Source organism: Hippocampus bargibanti, linkage group LG03, assembly GCF_051943395.1.
Source record: "Hippocampus bargibanti isolate YZ-2025 linkage group LG03, ASM5194339v1, whole genome shotgun sequence".
NCBI classification, from domain to species: Eukaryota; Metazoa; Chordata; class Actinopteri; order Syngnathiformes; family Syngnathidae; genus Hippocampus; species Hippocampus bargibanti.
In genome coordinates this window covers 3,668,259-3,687,107 of record NC_142736.1, presented here as the reverse complement: position 1 = coordinate 3,687,107, position 18,849 = coordinate 3,668,259, and the positions used below count along the sequence as shown (strand labels likewise).

Here is an 18,849-nt window from a genome sequence, read left to right as displayed (position 1 = left end):
GATGCTTTGATCCTTTAGAACTGCTCCATGCAACAAAGAGGGTGCAGAAAGTGCTGAAGATTGAATGACTCTGTGTTATTTGTTTTTTTTTTGTTGTTGTTTTGACTTCAAAATTGTGCCATAGTGCTTTAACAACAGCTGAAGCTGGAACAAAGCGTGAACATGGAAAAAAGGGAAATGCTGCGCCCATGTGGAAGGGAAAACATTGCCAAAGGCCATGGCCAGCACTTTATCAGCGCCCAAGCATGAAAAAAATAAACCCGAACGAATTCGGGAATATCACCCTATGTCATATTTTCAATTCCAAAATAAATTTGTGAATGATGGTTTCTGCCACCAGGCAGTCAGCAGACTCAACTCCTTCCCAGCCCTGTCCCCTTTCCCCCTTCCCACTGCCACACTCACCAAACTCTGAGTGCACGCTACACGCTGTACTACAATCCTGAACTATTTTTTTTTCTGCAAGACCTCACTTCAACCTATTTTTGTGTTTGTTTTTGTATTACTACACTACGTCCGAATAAATCGGTGAATGGCAGTGAATGACTTAAAGGACAACCGACGCCGCCGGCCAAGTTGTGTTCATAATTTGTAAAATCGCTTCAAATGTCTTCTACGAGGCGTATTTTACAAAGATTCCACGGCATATAGCTATATTTTACGTTTTCAGACTCGCACTGAATATATACATGTATATAAATATATTAATCCGTGTTGATTGCGAAATTATAAGGAAAAAACAAATAATGCGATGGTGTATCGTTGTGTGTTGCACCAAGACTATTTGATACTAGTTCACACAAATTCCCAGCAGACAAATCAGCCCATTTCCAATGGAGCTTGGGCGCCATCTTGTGCATTTTCTGGGCGCTACATTGGAGTCCAGACGCCTCAAAATGAGACGGAAGGACTTCTTTAATCGATTGCAAAAATGTATGCTTTCCTCTTCGGAACTATTTGAATCATATTCATGAGTAACAAGAAAACATCTTCTCCCAATCTGAACTTTTGATTCTCAAGCAAGGCAACAAGGGGGCGGGACCTTCTGAAACTGAAATTTTCTAAGGTCATTTTGAAGTAGTTTTGGGAGACTTGAAGTCATTTTTATTGGTGTTTTGCATTTGACTAAAAATATCAGCCTGCGTGTCTTGGGTATTTCAGATGCTATAAAACAAGGGGGCACGTATTTGCCTTGGATAATGGGCTTTTAGACATTAATGGTGCACAGCGAGCCAGCCAAACACGGCCATATTACAATTCGGCATCTGCTAGATTACAAGTGGTTCCGTGTCGTCCAGACAGAGCAACCATCTGGCCTTGTAAATAAAGGATGAGTGGATATTGATGCCGATTTCCTAAAGTTTGTTGCAAGATCTGTTTCTGGCTGGAAAAATTGTTCTGCCACAAACAAGCTGAAAACACCTTCAGACAAATTCAAGGTAATTACTGTTGTGCGGCGGTGTGCAATCGCAGCCTGCAATGACTTGTGTGTGTGTGTGTTTGTATGATTGGTCTTGTGAGGACCACTAACATTTTATACCATACGTGGTGAGGACATTTTTGACAAGTGAGGATCTTTAGGCCGGTCCTCACAAGTTTTTTTTTTTTTTTCATTCTAAAGACTTCTAGAGGATCTACATATGCATCTGTTAAAGTTTCAGAAAGGTCCTCACAAATTCATCCAAAATGATTTTTGGGTGTGTATTTTCATTTCACTTGTATAGACACACTTTTTACTCACTGTGTGTGTTTATGTGTGTGTGATTAATGAGAGGAAAAAGTTCATTCCACAAAAAGTAAATCGATATTTTAACCAAATTCACTACACGGGTGAGGACTTTGAATGTACCAATTCAGAAACCTCACTACTGCTGTTATTTCAGTTTCAAGTACACTTTTTAGTTCTTTGTTTTTAAAAATGTTGAAGTGGGAAATGAAGTGACATTTAATCTTTAAATACGTTAATACATTAAAATACGTTAAAAAACACTAGATCTTCTCTAAACTCATTAGCAACGGTGGTCCTCACTCCTTTATCTAGAGGTATCCGGACCTCACAAAACCATTGAAACAGGAATGTGTGTGTGTGTGTGTGTGTGTGTGTGTGTGTGTGTGTGTGTGTGTGTGTGTGTGTGTGTGTGTGTGTGTGTGTGTGTGTGTGTGTGTGTGTGTTTTGATCTTCTGATTAGTCGATCAGAGGTGACGAGTCTAATAATAATAATTATAATAATAATTTAAAAAAAAAAAGAATAATCAATCTTTATTCATAGAGTGCCGTTTATAGCAACCGAGGGGCAAAGAAACAAACAAACAGGGCTGCTAGCTTTTAGGTGCATATGTACTACCCGATGCAGAGATGCTTTATTTCTTGTATATGCTAGCTGTCCATGTTAAGCGCTTTGCTCCAGCTCCAGCTATTGTTAAAGCGAAATATAAATCTATAGGTATTGTATTTAACAGGATGTAACAATATTAAAACATAGTGCGAATACATAAGCGATTCTTGAAAGTAAAAATAAAATAAAATAAAAGGAAAAAAACATCCTTGGACAATTATCAAGAGACAATTATCAAGCTAGCACTTAGCCGTTTCTTCTTTGTAAAGCTGCGCAAGGTCAATCGCTCTCAGCCGTATCGTTACGTGAGCTGACATGAGTTTGGTCCCACGGATGATCTCGCCAGCTGCAATTGCGCTTTGAAACTCCCAACGCAGTATTTATGAGTGGGATGCAGCCTTGAAATCGCATCAAGCTAAATCGTTGCACAATGGCGCTGGTGATTCGAGAATACTCCTTAATACCGCCGACAACAGAAACACGAAGGCTGCTAATAGCGCAGAGAGCATTTTTATGCCTCGTCTTTGCAAGGGCGGACTATTCAACCTGTTTCGTAATGTTTTGGTCCGCCAAGGTTTAAAGGACAACCGACATCACTTTTTTTGTTTCCTAAGCGATAGCAGAAAAATGTTTTATAGCATCTGAAATACCCAAAACACGCAGTATGATATTTTTAGTCAAATGCAAAACACCAATAAACGTGAAGTGTCCACAAACTACAGTAAAGTCTCGTTATATCGATTTTCAAGGGAGTCCGAAAAAATATCGATATAACCGGGACTATCGATATATCCGACCCTGTTTGCATGTAATTTTCTCCGTGCGTGCTTGGAAATAGTATCGATATAACCGGGACTATCGATATATCCGATATCGATATAACGAGACTTTACTGTACTTCAAATTGAACCCGGAAGTGGCCAGTTTCAGAAGGTCCCGCCCCCTTGTTCGTGACGTCACGCCAGGACGTCTTGCCTTGCTGGAGAATCAAAACAATGGTTTCAGATTCGGATAATATTCTTTCTTGTTACTCATCCAGTTATGAATATGATTCAAGTAGTTCTGAAGAGGAAAGCATACATGTTTGCAACCGATTAAAGAATTTATTCCGGTCATTTTGATGCATCTGGAGAGAAATGTAGTGACAAACTCTTTAGTACCGACAGTACCCAAAAAAAGGCAGAAGAGTGCGATAAAGCTCTGTGGAAATTGTCTCCTGGGAACATCAAATAAACTGTAGTAGTCTTGGCGCAACACACAAGTATTCACCATTGCGTTATTTATGTCATTTCCTTCTAATTTCGCTCTCAACATGGATCAACACGAAGTTTTCAGACCAAACAAAGTACCGCAAAATGCATTGAGGTGATGCAAGGTATGTCCTTTCTCGGTGAGGGGCGTTCCTTCAGTGACGTAGGGTGAGGACTCGTCACCAACTCAAAAACAAGACGTCCGGAATATTCAGCGCGAGTCTTAAAACGTAAAATATATCTATATGCGGTGGAATCTTTGTAAAATACGCTCAGTAGAAGTCATTTGAAGCCATTTTATAAATTACGGACACAACTTGTTCGGAGACGTCGGTTTTCCTTTAACCCTTGAAGGTGATCGCTCTTAAACCGCCGATTTGAAGAGGTCCATGAATTGATTGGTCAAAACATGTTCCTCCTTTGTTTATTTCATAAAGACGGACGGTTCCACTCGGGATTTGTAAAAGAAAACTAACTTGTGACAACTGTTTCATTTCCAAAGCGTTGCTGTTAAATATATATAAATAATATATAAAAACTATACAGTATATAAAAAAATTCAAATAACAGGTTCATCAAAATGACGCCCCAATTGAGAGCCAACGTGCACTTTGGTCGGCTAACGGCTAACTATCACGCTGCTGCAAAGCTGTTTACTCATTCACTGCCATTCACACATTCATTCAGGAATTGAAATATATGACGTAGAGCGCCATTCCCGAATTTGTTTGGGTTTGTTTTTTTTCATGCTTGGGTATCGATAAAGGGCTGACCATGTCCTCTTGGTCTCTGGCAATGTTTGATCTTTTCCACAAGGAAGCAGCATTTCCCATTTTTTCCATGTTAGTGTTTTGTTCCAGCTTCAGCTGTTGTTAAATAATAATAATCATACATTTAATTTATAATTGCCTTTCAAAACTCTCAAGGTCACTTCACAGTCACAGGATAAGTCTTTCTGTGGGTGAGCAGCGGCAGCCACATGTGCCAGCGTTCACTCAACACTCAAATAAATAGAAAGCTAGCTCGCTATCTAGTAGATAGCTAATAGATAGTCAGCTAAAGGACTATATAAAACAATATGCACTGTATGTACAGTATTTCATTGTATTTTGGACATATGCCCTCATTTCAAGCTCATATAAATCCAGATTCATGTAATTTAGGAATTAACTCTTTTTTTTCTGATGAAAGAAGAGAGTCCAAGGTTACTTACACTGCATTGAATGTTTATGTAGTCCTAAAAGTCAATATTCTTTGAGCCCTGGAATTCGAGATACAATGACAAACGTCACGTCAGCCATTTTAAATGGATTTTGACTTACGACCGTTTGACGTACGACCGTTTTGTCAGAACAGAACCTGGTCGTAACTCTGATGTTACCGGTATATATATATATATATATTGCATTGTATTTTGAACCTCTGCCCTCATTTCAAGCTCATATAACTCCAGACCCATACAATTTAGGAATTAACATTTTTCTTGATTTTTCCAGATGAAAGAAGAGAGTCTAAGGTTTCTTACACTGCATTGAATGTTTATGTAGTCCTAAAAGTCAATATTCTCTGAGCCCGGGAATTGAAGTGACAATGACAAAAACCCTGACACTGGGGTGGACACATTTTTGCACATTGTCTGGCAGTTAATTGGTTAAACATGAGGCAAGTCAAATTCCATCCACTTCCAACCAAAAGTTGACAAGTGAACACTGGCGAGCTAAAAAACAAAGGGCTGTAATCGATGAGAAGGTTTCTTCAGCCGTCATCTGTACTTCTTTGAAGGTGTCGGACGTTTCGCTTCGTATCTTATCTTTACGTGGCAGTGCCAGACTCTGCTATGATTGGTCTCTGCTCTCGGGTTGGGAGGAGCAGAGGACCACTCCACGCGGCTACACTGATTACTTCTATTTTCCTGCCTGAGTATGGGGTCTACGACTGGCCTGATTGCGCAATTTGCTCTATGTTGCCTAAGAAGTCGGTTGTAGGAACGATCCAAATTGAACGTCACCCCACCATGGCGATTCAGTGAAGGGTTTTGCTGTTTTATGAAAATAGCTTCTTTTACTCCCCTTTCAAACCAAAATGACTGAAGAAACCTTCTCATCGATGGACCCCTCCTGTACGACTGAAAGGGCTGTCCTCAATATTGAAAATAGTGGCTGTATTAGAGCAGTATGTTTTTTTAAATTCAATATTCCAACATATTTTGCGGAATGAAAGTATTCCACTTCTTATCTCTAATTTGTCTTCCTGCATTTATCCCACCCGCCTCCCTCCTCATCTGCAAAGCTTCTTAAAGGCTTGTAAAGAGCCAACTTGACATGTTCAGTACACATGAGACTGCTTGTCCTTGATTTAGATCCAATTGAAAAAAAAAAGGCCCGCAGGCTTTCAATATTTAAACAAAGGTAGGCGTAATAGCAGGTCATTGTTCCGCAAGAAGAAAAAAAGAAGAGTGACGAGGAACGAGGGACGGCTCCCGCCAAACCTGTCGGGGGTGGGCGCAGTTCAAATAAGGGGAAGGAAGCTTTGGGTGAACAACTTTGCAAAGTCACGACGCATTGCCAAACACCGGAAAAAAAAATAGCAGATTTAGCAGTAGTTGAAGTCACGGTTCATTAAAGTGGATTTTCGAGGTGGGAAGCAAATGGTCATCTATTTTCCAACAATATTTGGGAATATATTGGGTATTTGGGAATGTATTTCCATCAATTACCGGCAACAGTGAACTTCTAGTCATGTTTTGAGTGAAAATACAATTGATTGGCCAGAGGAGGGGAAAAAAATATGACTGTAAAATTACAACATGCAATACGGAAGGTATTTATTGATTTATTTCTCTATGTATTTATTTATCTAAGTAGTATGTGTTAATGTATTTATCTATCTATATCTATCTATCTATCTATCTATCTATCTCTCTACCTCACTACCTCTCTCTCTATCTCTCTCTCGATCTCTCTCTCTCTCTCTCTCTCTCTCTCTCTCTCTCTCTCTCTCTCTCTCTCTCTCTCTCTCTCTCTCTCTCTCTCTCTCTCTCTCTCTCTCTCTCTGTATCTCTCACTACTGACGATGTGTCCCAAATTCACAACCTCCCATCCCTGAGGCACAGCTCCCACACCACTCTCAACATCAAGGCTAATCTCATGTGAGGACCATCCATTGGCACAAATGGACAGAATAACATCACGTCCAGTGTTTCATGATTCTCCTATATATTTATTTTTTTTATTTTCGAAATTGTTTTTATTTATTATTTTATTGATTAATTAACATATTTATTAATTAATATAGTGATCTATTAATTTCAGTTATTTATTTATTTATGTATAATCTATGTATGTATGTATTTATTATTTACGAACCTATTATATTTATTTAATTATTTATGATTTTCTAAATTAGTTTTATTTGTTAATTTATTAATTGATTAATTTAGACATTTATTTATATATTTTTTAATCTATTGAGCAATTATTTTTATTCATTTTATTCATTCATGATGCTACAGGGAGAAGAGATAAAGAAGGTGGAGGATTTGAAGTACTTGGGGGTCAACTGTCCAGAGCAATGGAGAGTGTGGAAAAGAGGTGAAGAAGCGTGTCCAGGCAGGCTGGAGAAAAATGTCAGGTGTGATGTGCGATAGAAGGGTTTCAGCTAGGATGAAAGGAAAAGTGTATAAAACCGTGGTGAGACCAGCCATGATGTTTGGACTGGAGACGGACGGTGCCACTGAAGAAAAGACAGGAAGCAGAGCTGGAGGTAGCAGAGCTGAAGATGTTGAGCTTTTCTTTGGGAGTGACCAGGTTGGATAGGATCAGGAAGCAGTACATTAGAGGGACAACTCATAATAGAGGCTTTGGAGAGAAAGTCAGACTGAGATGGTTTAGTTGGACATGTCCAGAGGAGAGAGAGTGACTATATCGGGAGAAGGATGCTGAGCCTTGAACTGCCAGGAAGGAGACTGAGAGGAAGACCGAAGAGGAGGTTTATGGATGTGGTCAAAGAGGACATGAAGGTAGCTGGTGTGAGAGAAGAGGATGCACAAAACCGGGATAGATGGAGGACATTGATTCGCTGTGGCGACCCCTGACGGGAAAAGCCGAAAGGAAAAGACGATTTTTATGTTATATTATTTATGTATTTATTTATTTAGTTCTAAATTATGTTTATTTATGAATTTGGTGATTAATAAATCTAATTATTAATCTATTGATTTATTAACATTATTCATTCTTGCATTTATTTTAGAATCAGAATCAGAAAACCTTGAATTGCCCCAGAATGGGGAAATTTGCAGCAATTTGGAAGGGGATGGGGGTGGGGGCTGAAAGTATAAATAATATGTATTTAATGTATTTATATTATTTATGTATTTTATTTATTACTTTATTAATCTATTGGTCTATTATTATTATTATCATTATTATTATTATTATTATTATTATTATTATTATTATTATTATTATTATTGTTATTGTTTATTATTGTTATTATTATTATTATTATTCATTTATGTATTTAAAGCATTTATTTATTTATTATTTTCTAAACTATTTGTATGTATTTATTTATTAATCTATTGATCTATGATTATTATTATTATATTATTATTATTATAGTTATTGTTTTTTTTGTTATTATTATTATTATTCATTTATGTATTTAAAGCATTTATTTATTTATTATTTTCGAAACTATTTGTATTTATTTATTTATTTATTTATTTATTTATTTATTTATTTATTTATTTATTAATCTATTATTATTATTATTATTATTATAGTTATTGATTTTGTTTGTTATTATTATTATTAGTCATTTATGTATTTAAAGCATTTATTTATTTATTATTTTCGAAACTATTTGTATTTATTTATTTATTTATTAATCGATTGATCTATTATTATTATTATTATTATTATTATTATAGTTATTGATTTTGTTTGTTATTATTATTATTAGTCATTTATGTATTTAAAGCATTTATTTATTTATTATTTTCGAAACTATTTGTATTTATTTATTTATTTATTTATTTATTTATCAATCTATTATTATTATTATTATTATTATTATTATTATTATTATTATTATTATAGTTATTGATTTTGTTTGTTATTATTATTATTAGTCATTTATGTATTTAAAGCATTTATTTATTTATTATTTTCGAAACTATTTGTATTTATTTATTTATTTATTTATGTATTTATTTATTAATCTATTGATCTATTATTATTATTATTATTATTATTATTATTATAGTTATTGATTCTGTTTGTTATTATTATTATTAGTCATTTATGTATTTAAAGCATTTATTTATTATTTTCAAAATTATTTGTATTTATTTGTATTTATTTTATTGCTATGCCGTAATGCCTCAAGAGGCTTACAAGCTTTTTTAGTCCCAATGCGTGTTTCCAGAAATGGAAGTGAGAGGAATATCTGACACGGAGAAATTAATAAGGACCTTCTCCTTGTTCAGAGAAGAACGTGAGCTCCGAGCGACGAGGAGGCTTCAGAAACACCCGCTAGCTGATTGGGTTCACAAGCTTCTACGTTCGGGCCTTGACACTCAAGGTTGCTCTCGCCTGCGACGGCGATGCAGGCAAATTCAGCCTGCGGGTTTCAACTTTATTAATTTTTTTTTGCTCCCCTGGTTCGTCAATAAGTGAATACGAAAGCCAAGATTTTGTCCGTCAATCTTTCCTACATATTTATCGGAACCTTGAACCACCTCGCTCATATTACAGAATGCATCGGGGAACGGCCACGGCTATCCTTTCGTTTCGGTCAGAGCATATTGGAAAAAGCGCAGCTTTTTATGGCGGATTTCACGTTTTTATAGCACATTGGGGTTTTGCCATATTTTTGTTGTTTGACTTATACAGTGATACCTCGGTTTACGAACCCCTTGGCTTACGAAGTTTTTGGTTTCCGAACGTTAAATTTATGAATATTTTACCTTGGCATACAAACAATTTTTCGGGATACAAACGGAGCGCCACAATGAGTGATGTGTTGTTTTCTTGTTCTCCAAACAAGAAAATGGCAGCCGACTAATTTTTGGCCTCTATTCCGCGCCCCCAGTTTTCGGTTAAAGCCACGTGATTGGTCAAGAACGCAGCAGTGTGGGGAGGTGGTATAAACATTAAAGAGACAGGCAAACGACAGAGAGAGAGTGATAAAATGGATAGAAAATAGTGAAATTTGGACTCGTTTCAACTTTGATAGTTCAAAGGCAGAGTAGTCTGCAAGGTTAAAATATCCCATCAATCAGGCTCCACAAATAACCCGCAAAAGCCATCTGTACACTTGACGCAAAAAGGTATCAAGCCAGCTAAACATAACACAATTGATGAGGAACAAGATAAAATGATGGCAGAGAAAGCACCTACAAGGGATCATTCCTCAAGATGGTGAAAGAAGAAGGCTATGTTCCTCATCAAGTAATTCATGCTGATGAAAGCGGCCACTCCATCCCATCAAGCCATCAACGACCATCACAAAGGTAAATAAAACCACTTTATTATAAAGTACAGTTTATTTCTTTAATTATCATACCGTAGCACATTAGTTTTAAGGCTTATTTAGTAGAACATTATGTTTTATGGGGACCTGGGAACAGATTATGCTTGTTTTAATGGTTTCCTATGGGAAATTGATTTTTGGGATACACACTTTTTGCCTTACACACTCTGTCTGGGAACCAATTAAGTTCGTAAGCCAAGGTATCACTGTATGCGCTTGTCTGATATGGATTTGACGATCGGTCCATTTTCCATTCCGCTTATCTTCATGAGCACACGATCATTCGCGCTCACGATCACACCAAGGGACAATTTGGAGTGCCCAGCCAACCGACCGTGCAAGTTTTTGGAATGTGGGGGGGAAAACCCAGAGCACCCGGAGAAAACCCACATGAAAAAAAAAAAAAAAACGAACCCTGAATCCCTGCTATTGTAAAAGATTTCCACCTGACCTGAACCCAACTCTGCATTCAGAAACATTGCCATTCACAAATTTATTCGGGAATTTAAATATATGACGTAGAGCGCCATTCCCGAATTAGTTCGGGATTTGGTTTTTCATGCTTGTGTGCCGATAAAGCGCTGGCCATGGCCCCTGGCATTTTTTTCTTTTACACGAGGGGTCAGCATTTCCCTTTTTTCCACATTAGCGCTTTGCTCCAGCTTCAGCTGTTGTTAAAGCGCTACATACACCAATATACAGGTAACATCTGAGTTACGACCGGCGCGAGTTACAACCATCCGTACTTACGACCACGACCGATTTTTGACAGCTGCCCTCATTTCAAGCTCATATAACTTCAAACCCATATCATTTAGGAACTAACTCTTTTTTTCTGATTAAAGAAGACAGTCTAAGGTTTTTAACGCTGTATTGAATGTGTATGTAGTCCTAAAGCTCAATATTCTGAGGGTCCTGGAATTCAGGTGACAATGACAAAAACCCTGGCACTGGAGTGGACACGTTTGCATATCGTCTGGCAGTGAATGAGTGAAAATTATATGATAATATTTCTTATTCTATTTCTATTTCTCTTAATAATAATAATAATAATAATAATAATAATAATAATAAATTTAATTTCTTAACGCCTTTTAAAACTCTTAAGGTCACTTTACAGTCACGGGATGAGCAGCAGCCGCCACACGCGCCAGCGTTCACTCAACACGGAAGTAACTCAAATAGATAGAAAGCTAGCTGATAGATAGCTAACAGATAGCTAGCTAGGCCTTCACTCAACCCGGAAGTAACTCAGATAGAAAGCTAGCTAGCTAATAGACAGCTAATAGAGAGCTAAGTAACTCGGATAGAAATATAGGTAGCTAATAGATAGCTAACAGATAGCTAGCCAGGCCTTCACTCAACCCGGATGTAACTCAGATAGAAAGCTAGCTAGCTAATAGACAGCTACAGCCTGTTAATGACAAAATGACGGGGCATTTCAAAGAAGTTAGCGATATCATGCTTATTATAATCACTGATTGCAGTAATTGTCGTTGTGAAACCTTGACATGCTAGAGCAGCGGCTTTAGCGTTCCTTGAACACACTTTAGAGGTTATGTGAGGTTAGAAAATAGATTTTAAATGTGGCATCCTAGCAGAAATAAATCAATAAATAAACACAAAGGAGAGCTTGATCACAGCAGTCGGCTCTCTGCCGCCAAGAATGACAAAGATCCTCAGCGAAGCACAAGCCCAAGTGAGTCACTAAACTGTCTCACTGAATGCAAAATGCAACAATGCAATGTTCACTGCTGTCACTCTTCTTTTTATTATTAAGTAGATATTGTAAAACTTTCTTTTTAACTACCGGTAAGCTCTTTTTATTGAAAATCAAGGTCAAGGTTTTATTTTGTAAACCCATCTTTACTAGCAAAGGAGGAACTTTTGTGTTGCCTTGATTGATAATCAATTCTCTATTAGTTTTTTTTTTTTTTTGTAATTCTATTGTTTCATTTTATAAGAGTTGTCAGACTAGTACAGGTTTGCTTGCAACAAAAATGGTGGACATTTGGAACTTGGGAAAGACATAAATTGACTAAAAATTGACAGAAATAGCTGAAACTTTGGTGAATGGTCCTCCATAAACTGAGTAACGTGTGGTTGTAATTTGAAATAAATAGCTTTTTAATCAAAGCCACAATTGGAATTTTCATGGGTACGCATCTTTTTGGGTCACTCTGTAAATCAATACATATGTATCTGATGGGGAATAAGAAGAAGTTATCATATTTAAAGGACAACCGACGTCTCCGGACAAGTTGTGTCCATAATTTGTAAAATGGCTTCAAATGACTTCTACTGAGCGTATTTTGAAAAGATTCCACCGCATATTTTACGTTTTAAGACTCGCGCTGAATATTCAAGAAGCCTTGTTTTGGAGTTGGTGACGAGTCCGTACGTGGCGTCACTAAAGGAACGCCCCCTGACCGAAAAAAAGACACATTGTAGCAGTCCTTCCATCACGTCAATGTATTTTGCTGTATTGTATCTGAAAACCTTGTGTTGCACCCAAAAGCCGCCAGAAGAGGGTGTCCAAGCTCCATATAAGGAATTTATCAGCTTGTGGAAACGGAGGTGGCCACAGGAGGTCGCCATTTTGAGCCTCTTTTCTGGTGATCGTTTCTCCCCAATGTTTCCTCAAAATGGCATGGAATAAATTCTTTAATCGATTGCAAACATGTGTGCTTTCGTCTTCAGAACTATTTCAATCATATTCATAACTGGAGGTGTAACAAGAAAGCATATTCTCCGAATCTGAAGCCATTGTTTTGATTCTCAAGCAATGCAAGACGTCTTGGCGTGACGTCACAAACTCTTCCTGAAAATGGCCAATTCGCAGCTCAATTTTTTTCAGATTTTGGACACTTTAAGTCATTTTTATTGGTGTTTTGCATTTGTATTTTAGATGGACAGAATTTAGGACTTGAGAAACTCCTTCGTCACAGGAGGACGTTAAACTCCCTCGCAGGAAGAGCTCATTAGCCAGGTTACAAATTTTCATGGAAAAGACAACCAATTAAAATATCTATGTTGTATTGTTGTGGTATTCTAATCAAGAAAACTAGGTTTTACTAATGTATCACTTTAATTTGCATATACTCTGCAGAATTCAGGTGTCTGTCATGAATGGCTATGCCTCCTGCCGGCAGTAAAAGACATTCTTTCTGTGTTTGAGCCTTTGTCCACAGTGTCCGACCGAACATCTCTGACATTACCGTATTGTATTGTATATTTATTTCTCCTCTTACCCCTTTTTCCACCCCACACCCCCCAACGCAGAGTATTTCTTGGAACTCCTGGACAATTCGGAGAGGTCTCTGAACGGCCTATTCTCGAGGACATTTGGGAAGCTGTACGTGAGAAACTCGGAGGTCTTCCAGGACCTGTTGACAGAGCTGAAGCGCTACTACACGGGGGGCAACGTCAACTTGGAGGAGATGCTGAACGATTTCTGGTCCAGATTGCTGGAGCGGATGTTCCAGTTATTCAACTCGCAGTACCACTTCACGGATGATTACCTGGAGTGTGTCAGTAAATACTCGGATCAACTCAAGCCTTTTGGAGATGTGCCCAGGAAACTGAAGGCCCAGGTCACCAGGGCTTTGATTGCCGCAAGGACTTTTGTCCAGGGCCTGATGGTCGGTCGGGAAGTTGCCAACAGGGTTGCCAAGGTGAGTTTAATGCGAGTCGGTCCATTTCTACGATGAACTTGGGCCAAAATTTGACGTTATTTTTTCAACTAAAGAGGAAAAACAAATTATATATTTTGATGTGATATTTTCTGAGCTTTAAAATTGACATTTTATAATACAGCGATACCTTGGTTTACGAACTTGATTGGTTCCCAGGCAGAGTATGTAAGGCGAAAAGTGTGTATCCCAAAAATGTATTTCCTATAGGAAACCATTAAAATGTGAATAATCTGTTCCTAGGTCCCCATAAAACATCATTTTCTACTTTCTAATTTTCTAAGCCTACACAAAATATACCTTATTTTATGTATAATAAATGTGCGATTGTATTATAATTAAAGAAATAAACTGTACTGTATGATAAAGTCGTTTTATTGACCTTTGTGATGGTTGTTGATGGCTTGATGGAATGGAGTGGCCAGTTGGGTCAGCATTAAACACTTGATGAGGAACGTAGCCTTCTTCTTCCAACATCTTGAGGAATGATCCCTTGGAGGTGTTTATAATAATTTTACCTTGTTCCTTATCAATTGTGTTCTGTTTAGCTGGGTTGATAGCTTTTTGCATCAAGTGTACAGATGGCTTGTGTGGGTTATTGGTGGAGCCTGATTGGATCCGTGTGTATCCCGCAAAACAGTTTGTATAGCAAGGTTAAATGTAATCAAACGTTCGTAAACCGAAAAGTTCCTAAGCCAAGGGCTTCATAAACCGAGGTATCACTGTATTTGTCACTCTAGCCGCTAGGCTAGCGGCTTGATTTTTGACACGGTATGATTTAAAAAGCGCGTTGCAAAAATGGATGAAACAATAGAGCAACAATTCATTTTTTTGGGGGGGGTGTTTGTATTCGTCGCGCTAATATTTCCATCAATTTGACCAACGTCAACATTCATCCAACTTTGCTTTTCGTCCTTTACGGCAAGAATTTCCGATGGTTCATGGCAGAGACGCTCTTAATAGGAAGCGTTGAAATGAGCAAATGCATCAAGTCTGGCACACTCAGTCTGGATGGAGTCCCGCATTCGCTAGCCGCCCCCTCTCATCAATTATGAAGCGTAGCCAGGAAAACAGCGTGGCATCGCTGAAAGCTGTCAGGCGGTGTGACCGCCCATAAACCCGAGGTGAAAAGTAGCTGGACGTGACAAATCACCTTGACCTAACAATTACCTTCACTTCTCTCAGGACAACCGACAGCATTTTTTTTTGTTTCCTAACTGACATCAGAAAAACGTATTATAGCATCTAAAATACCCAAAACACGCAGGCTGATATTTTTAGTCAAATGAAAAAACACCAATAAAAATGACTTCAAGTGTCCCAAAACTGCCACTAAATGAACTCAGAACTGGGGAGATTCAGAAAGTCCCGCCCCCTTGTTCGTGACATCATACCAGGATACTCCTTCACAAACTGCCTTGCTCCAGAATCAAAACAATGGCTTCAGAGAATTCAGATCCGGAGAAGATGCTTTCTTGTTACTCGTCCAGTTATGAATATGATTGAAATAGTTCTGAAGAGGAAAACATAAATGTTTGGCAATAGATTAAAGAAGTCCTTCTATATCAATTCGAGGGCTCTGGACTCCAATGTAGCGCCCAGAAAATGCACAAGATTTAACTCGTTCACTGCCATTCCCAAATGTATTCGGGAATGGCAGTGAATGGCAATGTATTTATAACGAGCTAGATAGCTAATAGATAGCTAGCTAGACAGCTAGCCAGCCAAACCGCTAATAGATAGCTAATAGGTAGTGTAAGATAGTGTAGGTAAGTTTTCCTGTGAGTGAGCAGCGGCAGCCACATGCGCCAGCGTTCACTTACCCCGGAAGTTATTCAAAGAGACAGAAAGCTAGCCAGCCAGCTAATAGATAGCCAACAACTAGCTAGCCATAAAGATAGCCAACTACAGAGCTAATAGATATACAGATAGATAGCTTGCTAGCCAGGTACAAAGCTAGCCAGCCAGACAGCTCGCGAGCCAGCCACACAGCTAGCTAACCAGCTATTAAATAGATAGCAAATAGCAAGCTAGCTTTTAGTCCTTTTCATCCAAACGTAAAGTAGACTCTTGGAAATCCTGATGAAAACGAGATGACAGACTACCAAAGGGGAGATTTTTAAGTGAGGCCCAAACCACGATCCAAATTGTCCACTCCAGTGCCAGGGTTTTTGTCATTGTCGCTCGACACACAGAATATTGCTAGCTATCTACCTAGCTATTTAGCTGGTTATCTAGCTAGCTACATAGCTGACTATCTTTTAGTTATCAACTAGCTAGCTAGGTAGCGAGCTTTTTATCTATTTGAATTACCTCCGGGTTCAGTGAACGCCGGCGGGTGTGGCTGCCGCTGCTCACCCACAGAAAATAACTTATCCTGTGCCTGAAAAGTGATTTTGAAAGTTTCGAAAGGCACTTATAAATGAAATGTATTATTATACTGTAATACCGTACAATAGGTATCTAGCTAGCCGGCTAGCTATCTAGCTGGCTAGCTATTAGCTATCTATTGGCTTGCTAGCTAGCTTTCTATTTATTTGTCTTACTATTCTGTTTGAGTTAACTCCGGGTTGAGTGAACGCTAGCGTTGTATCTGAATTATTTCCAGGTGGAGTCAAGGCTAGCTAGCTATCTGTTACCTAACTATTAGCTAGCTAGCTTTCTATCCGAGTTACTTCCGGGTTGAGTGAACGCTCGCGCATGTGGCTGCCACTGCTCACCCACAGAAACATTTATGCTGTGACTGTAAAGTGACCTTGAAAGTTTTGAAAGGCGCTTAGAAATGAAATGTATTATTATTATAAACTTCCAAAAATGCCGTTGACATTATTTTGGTTCACTTTTTGTTTTTGAATAAGATAACATGGAAACAATGGAAACGGATAATGACGGCTTTTTGCGATCTCGTCAGAGCAGGAGCGAAATCACTCCATGAAACGAAATCGCCGCCGGCGACCGTGCGAGACCACCGACATGGAAACCCGTGCTTGGATTAAGAGCAGAATCTCTTGGGATTACAGTTGATGATGACCATTAAGAGTTTTATCCTAGTGGTACTTAAAACACCGGCCACATTAAGACCTGCTCAGAGAAGATTGCGAGGGATTTGGACCTTTTCAACGGTTTAAAGGACAACCAACACCATTTTTTTTTGTTTCCTAACTGACATCAGAAAAACGTTTTAGAGCATCTAAAATACCCAAACCACGCAGGCTGATATTTTTAGTCAAATGCAAACGCTAACTATCAAACTGGCTATCCATTAGTTATACCGCTACCTCGCTAGCTGTCTATCTATTAGCTGTCTATTGGTTATATATTATCTAGCGAGCTTTCTATCTATTTGAGTTACGTCCGGGTTGAGTGAATGCTGGCTAACTATTAGCTATTTATTGGCTTGCTAGCTAGCTTTCTATCTATTTGTCTTACCATTCTGTTTTAGTTCATTCCGGGTTGCGTGAACGCATGTGGCTACCACTGCTCAACCACAGAAAAATGTATCCTGTGACTAGAAAGTGACCTTGAGAGTTTTGAAAGTCGCTTATCAATGAAATGTATTATTATTATACCGTACAATAGCTATCTGGCTGGCTAGCTATCTAGCTGGCTAGCATTTAGCTATCTATTGTCTATCATCTAGCTAGCTAGCTAGCTTTCTACCGACTTAAGTTACTTCCGGGTAGAGTGAACGCTGGCACGTGTGGCTGCCGCTGCCCACCAACAGAAAAACTTACCCTGTGACTGTAAAGTGACTGAGAGTTTTGAAAGGCGCTTGTAAATGAAATGTATTATTATTATTAAAACACAAATCAAAATGACTTCAAGTGTCGCAAAACTGCCACAAAATGAACTCGGAACTGGGGAGATTCAGAAAGTCCCGCCCCCTTGTTCGTGACGTCACGCCAGCATACTCCTTCACAAACTGCCTTGCTCCAGAATCAAAACAATGGCTTCAGAGAGTAGAGATTGGGAGAAGATGCTTTCTTGTTACTCATCCAGTTATGAATATGATTCAAATAGTTCTGAAGAGGAAAGCATACATGTTTTGCAATCGATTAAAGAAGTCCTTCCGTATATATGCGGTGGAATCTTTGTCAAATGCGCTCAGTAGAAGTCATTTGAAGTGATTTTTACAAATGATGGATGCAATTTGTCCGAGTGTGTCGGTTGTCCTTTAAAAAAGAGTACTTTGCGTACATGGGAGGGTTCATGAGGGGGGGGGGGGGGTGCTTGTCTTTTTTTTTTTTTTTTTTTAATCTGGTGGATACTGTCATGGTGATCTCATTACCCCAGCTTGCAAGGCACTCGAACAGCAAGACCCGATGATGCTTTCTAATCTTGACAGGCAACATCCTCTCAGTGGTTGAATTACATTTGCCGTCTTACTGGACGTGGAATGTTTACACCAGCCGGGTTGAGTTGCTATAGTTTTGAGTTTCCATCTTTGCTTTACGATCACTGCGTTGAAGTCTAAATTTGCTTGAGTGTGTTGCACCGTACAAATAATGGAAATCAAGCTGTGGTCTTATTATTGTGGGAATATACAGTAAAGTCTCGTTATATCGATATTCAAGGGAGTCCGAAAAAATATCGATATAACCGGGACTATCGATATATCCGACCCTGTTTGCATGTAATTTTCTCTGTGCGTGCATAGAAATAGTATCGATATAACCGGGACTATCGATATATCCGATATCGATATAACGAGACTTTACTGTATATATATATAATCTTCTTTTCCTTTCGGCTTTTTTCTTCAGGGGTCGCCACAGCGAATCAATGTCCTCCATCTATCCCGGTTTTGTGCATCCTCTTCTCTCACACCAGCTACCTTCATGTCCTCTTTGACCACATCCATAAACCTCCTCTTCGGTCTCCTGCCTGGCAGTTCAAGGCTCAGCATCCTTCTCCCTATATAGTCACTCTCTCTCCTCTGGACATGTCCAAACCATCTCAGACTGGCCTCTCTGACTTTCTCTCCAAAGCCTCGAATATGAGTTGTCCCTCTAATGTACTCATTCCTGATCCTAT

General features: G+C 38.6%; 1 protein-coding gene across 1 annotated transcript in view; it reads left to right on the top strand.

Annotated features, from left to right (window-relative positions):
• Positions 1–18,849, top strand: part of gpc6a (glypican 6a) — a 143,409-nt gene that overhangs the window by 56,265 nt on the left and 68,295 nt on the right. The window contains exon 3 of the mRNA XM_088991536.1: positions 13,406–13,797. Within this exon, the coding sequence (XP_088847662.1) occupies positions 13,406–13,797 (392 nt within the window). The remainder of the gene's footprint in view (positions 1–13,405; positions 13,798–18,849) is intronic.